Source organism: Austrofundulus limnaeus, unplaced genomic scaffold, assembly GCF_001266775.1.
Source record: "Austrofundulus limnaeus strain Quisiro unplaced genomic scaffold, Austrofundulus_limnaeus-1.0 Scaffold1828, whole genome shotgun sequence".
NCBI lineage: Eukaryota > Metazoa > Chordata > Actinopteri > Cyprinodontiformes > Rivulidae > Austrofundulus > Austrofundulus limnaeus.
The window spans coordinates 12131-15570 of record NW_013954230.1 but is presented as its reverse complement, the minus strand read 5'-3'; the positions used below and the strand labels follow the sequence as shown (position 1 = coordinate 15570).

Genomic DNA, 3440 nt, shown 5'->3' with positions numbered 1-3440 from the left:
CTTCTGAAGCTGCTGCCCCCGCGACCCGACCCCGGATAGGCGGAAGAAAATGGATGGATGGATGAAAAAACCATCTAAATAAGTAGTGAGGTGTAAAAATGAGTTTGCCACTCACAAAGGTGTGTGGGTGTTGGTGTGTCCACGCGTGTGCTGCTGTCCTCAGCGGCGCATGAGGCTGAGAGACATTTCCACCTTTACACGTCTTTAATAAATGACTGTAAACACAGAGGAGCTATGAGTTTGGTAGAACTTAGAAAAATATTTATTAAATAGTTGATGTGAAGAAACAAGTCACAGCGTTTCTGCCGCAGTGTGATTTATGTTTTAGAATCATGAAGTCTCTCATTCAGCTGCATGGCTCGACTCACTACACTACAGTAAAAAAAAAACCTGATTGTAATTTTTTTCGGTGTGATTCAAAAAAACAAATTAAAAAACACACTGCCCTCAATTCTTCTTGTGGTGATATCAATCTGCAGAGAAGCTGACATTGATCTACAAATTACGCTCAACTTTACGCAGCAACAAATCTATTGTCTGCATCTTGTGGAGCTGAGGAATCATCACAGCTGAGCTGTTCTGAATTAATCTGCTGAGTTGACAACATTTTTTTCTCAGTGAGAATTAAAATGTTTCTTAGACAATTCCTCAGCTGTGTGTGCACCTCGCAGGCCATGCGTTCTGCATGTTTCCAACTACGTGACAAAAATATAAACAGTTTACAGTTTACAGACTGGACTGAGGTTCTTTTGATCATTTTTAGGCTGATCTATTTTCTTGTGAGTTTCAGTCCTGGAGTTCAGTTTCATGATCGTTCGAGTTTAAACAATAAAAACTCAAACTAAAGTAAAAATCTGACACCGTGTTCAGACGCTCCTTACATCCAGAAAACAGAACAGAGTCATATTTCTGTGGATTCAGGTCAGATTCATGACTTTTTGAGTTAAAACTGTCGACTGAAAAACTTTGCGTGGCTGCCGAACATTCTCACGGCAGGTGAAAAGTGTACGTAAATATACGCACTTTCATGCAACGTTGGTTTTGATACATCCCAACGTGGGCAAAGAACCTGGCGCACGCAACTTTTTTATCCTTACGCACCGTTTATACATGAGGGCCCTGGTTTTGTAAGCTCCACCCCCTCTGGACCGGTCCACTCCGGTTTGAGAGAGGCGGTTAGCATTTTCTAGCAGTGAAGGGACATTTTATTTACAATTTAATTAAAATATATCAGCAACACAAGACTTGTCCATCCAGCCTTACATGTTGGAGCCAGAGTCTGACCCAGAACCAGAGGAGAATTAAAACGAGGAAATTGTAGTTGGTAAGTCCAGAACTTATTTGGCAATTCCATCGCAGATAATTTCACGTAAAATTTCACGTAATAGAAAATAGAGAAAACTGAATGGGCTGCAAAATCTGCCCCAAACAAAATATAAACATGCAGCACCAGGAGAAACTGAATTCAACTTTTCTGTCTCCTAGAGATGCCAAGTCCACAACAAAATGTATCTAACAGCTAAAAAAGTGGATTTTGCATGAAATATCCCATTTAAGGAGTAAGATCTATTTTCTATTTTTTCAGATATGTACTGCATGTTTTGTACTATATATTATTTTTACAAACTGAGTAGAAGTGTTGCTCTTTCTACAGATTAAACAGTGAAAACAGGCATGATTACTGAGCTCATATGGAACTCCTAACTTTGTATTTATTAAGGTCGTATTCAGACCTGATAATTTGCTCCGCTTTAAAACGAATCAGAGTTTGTTTCCAGCGTTGGTCCGGACCTTTTCTGCAGGTGTGAATACACTCATGCGAACTCTGGTGTGGATCAAACAACCGGACCGAGACCTGCTTTTTGAGGTGGCCTCGGTCCGCTTCCAAACGAACTCTGGTGCAGTTCGCTTCAGTTCTCTTCTGGTGTGAATACAGACCGGACTRTAACCGAACCAACTGCATTAAACATGCACCTTTTTGGACTTCACAGGCCACTGCTGCTGAGCTAAATAAACTGAAAACATACTTGTTTCGTCGTCTCCTGTTAGCAGCTCTGCTGCAGCATGTAGTGGGTCAGAACACACTGTGTATCTCGTCTCCTTTGGGTTGCGGGACACATTTACTGACACCGCTCCAAAATTAGAATATCATCACAGAACCACCATTAAATTAGCTGCTTCTGACATTTTAAATGCTATTGCAGTTGTACTATCAGCAAAAATGTATGCATCAGAACCGCAGCATGCAGGATTTCCTTGTTTTCTTCTGGATCTGTGGCTAAGTCCCGCCCCCATCCTTTCTGTCCAATGGGAGCAATGATCGTCAGCCTCATGGCTTTGTTTACAAGTTATAGTTCATTTGCAAAAAAGCACAATGTGAATGCAAGCTGCACTAAACGAAAAAAAAATAAAGTTCATTTTTGGCCCGGACCAAACAATTGGACCAAAGGACTTTCCTGGTCTGAATACACCCTAAGTTTCTGTGCTCAGATTCTACTTTTACTGTTATGGTTCTAAAAGTGATCGAACATTTAGTTTCACTTGTTCGTCATTCTTAAAAATCTAGTCCAAAGGGGACAAAATATGTTGGAGATAAAATGTCACAAAACAAGTGTTGTTTTGTACCTGGGGGAGGCCTGGGGAACTCCTGAGGGAGGAGCCAGACAAACCTTTCTTCATGTGCTGCATCCTGAATGAAAGCACATCCAAAACATCAGAGCTCAATATTGCTTCAGTTTCTGCACTCATCTGAGGTGTTGGGCCTTGTTGAGGGTCTACCTGCTGATGGACTGGGCCTGTTTGTGTCTCCTGCTGTTGGAGGAGTCTTGCTGCCTCAGACGTTGAACAAATGAATGAGCTGCAACATTCACAGGACTTGGATCAGAACTGTGTGTTTGAAAAGCTGGGACCGAGCGAGTAGGTGTTGCTGATGCTGCAACTCACCCAGAGCTCCTTTGGGCACAGACAGGAGTTTAATTGGCTCAGCGTCGGGGGACAGTCCGGATGCTTTCTGCAGAGCTCTCAAGATTTCAGTGTTCTTTAGAAAAAAAAAACACAACAAATCAAAGACCTACCATGATTAGAGGGAATACATACTGTACTGTACACTGTGTAGTATATGTCAGAGAGAGAGAGAGCACCTTTCCACCGAGTTCATAAGCAGAGTCCAGTGGAGTCCTCTGCCTCTTGTTCCTGAGTCCAGGCGCAGCTCCGTTCCTCAGCAGCAGCTCCACCACAGCCTGGTGTCCTCCTCGTACCGCCTCATGCAGAGCCGTGTTACCCTGCAGGTTGGCTACATTCATCAGGGCGTGACTCTGCACACATGTTCAGACGCCCCCATCAGGTCCTCACATCCACACGCCACGTCGTCGTTGGGTCAGAGTGTGTGTGTGTGTGTGTGTGTGTGTGTGTGTGTGTGTGTGTGTGTGTGTGTGTGTGTG

General features: G+C 43.2%; 1 protein-coding gene across 1 annotated transcript in view; it reads right to left on the bottom strand.

Moving 5' to 3' along the window:
• ankrd27 (ankyrin repeat domain 27 (VPS9 domain)) overlaps window positions 1-3440 on the bottom strand; it is a gene marked incomplete at its 5' end in the record, with an annotated part of 18759 nt that overhangs the window by 3354 nt on the left and 11965 nt on the right. Inside the window, 4 exon segments of the mRNA XM_014033751.1 lie at window positions 2626-2689; window positions 2779-2857; window positions 2944-3037; window positions 3141-3314. Coding sequence (XP_013889205.1) covers window positions 2626-2689; window positions 2779-2857; window positions 2944-3037; window positions 3141-3314 — 411 coding nt within the window.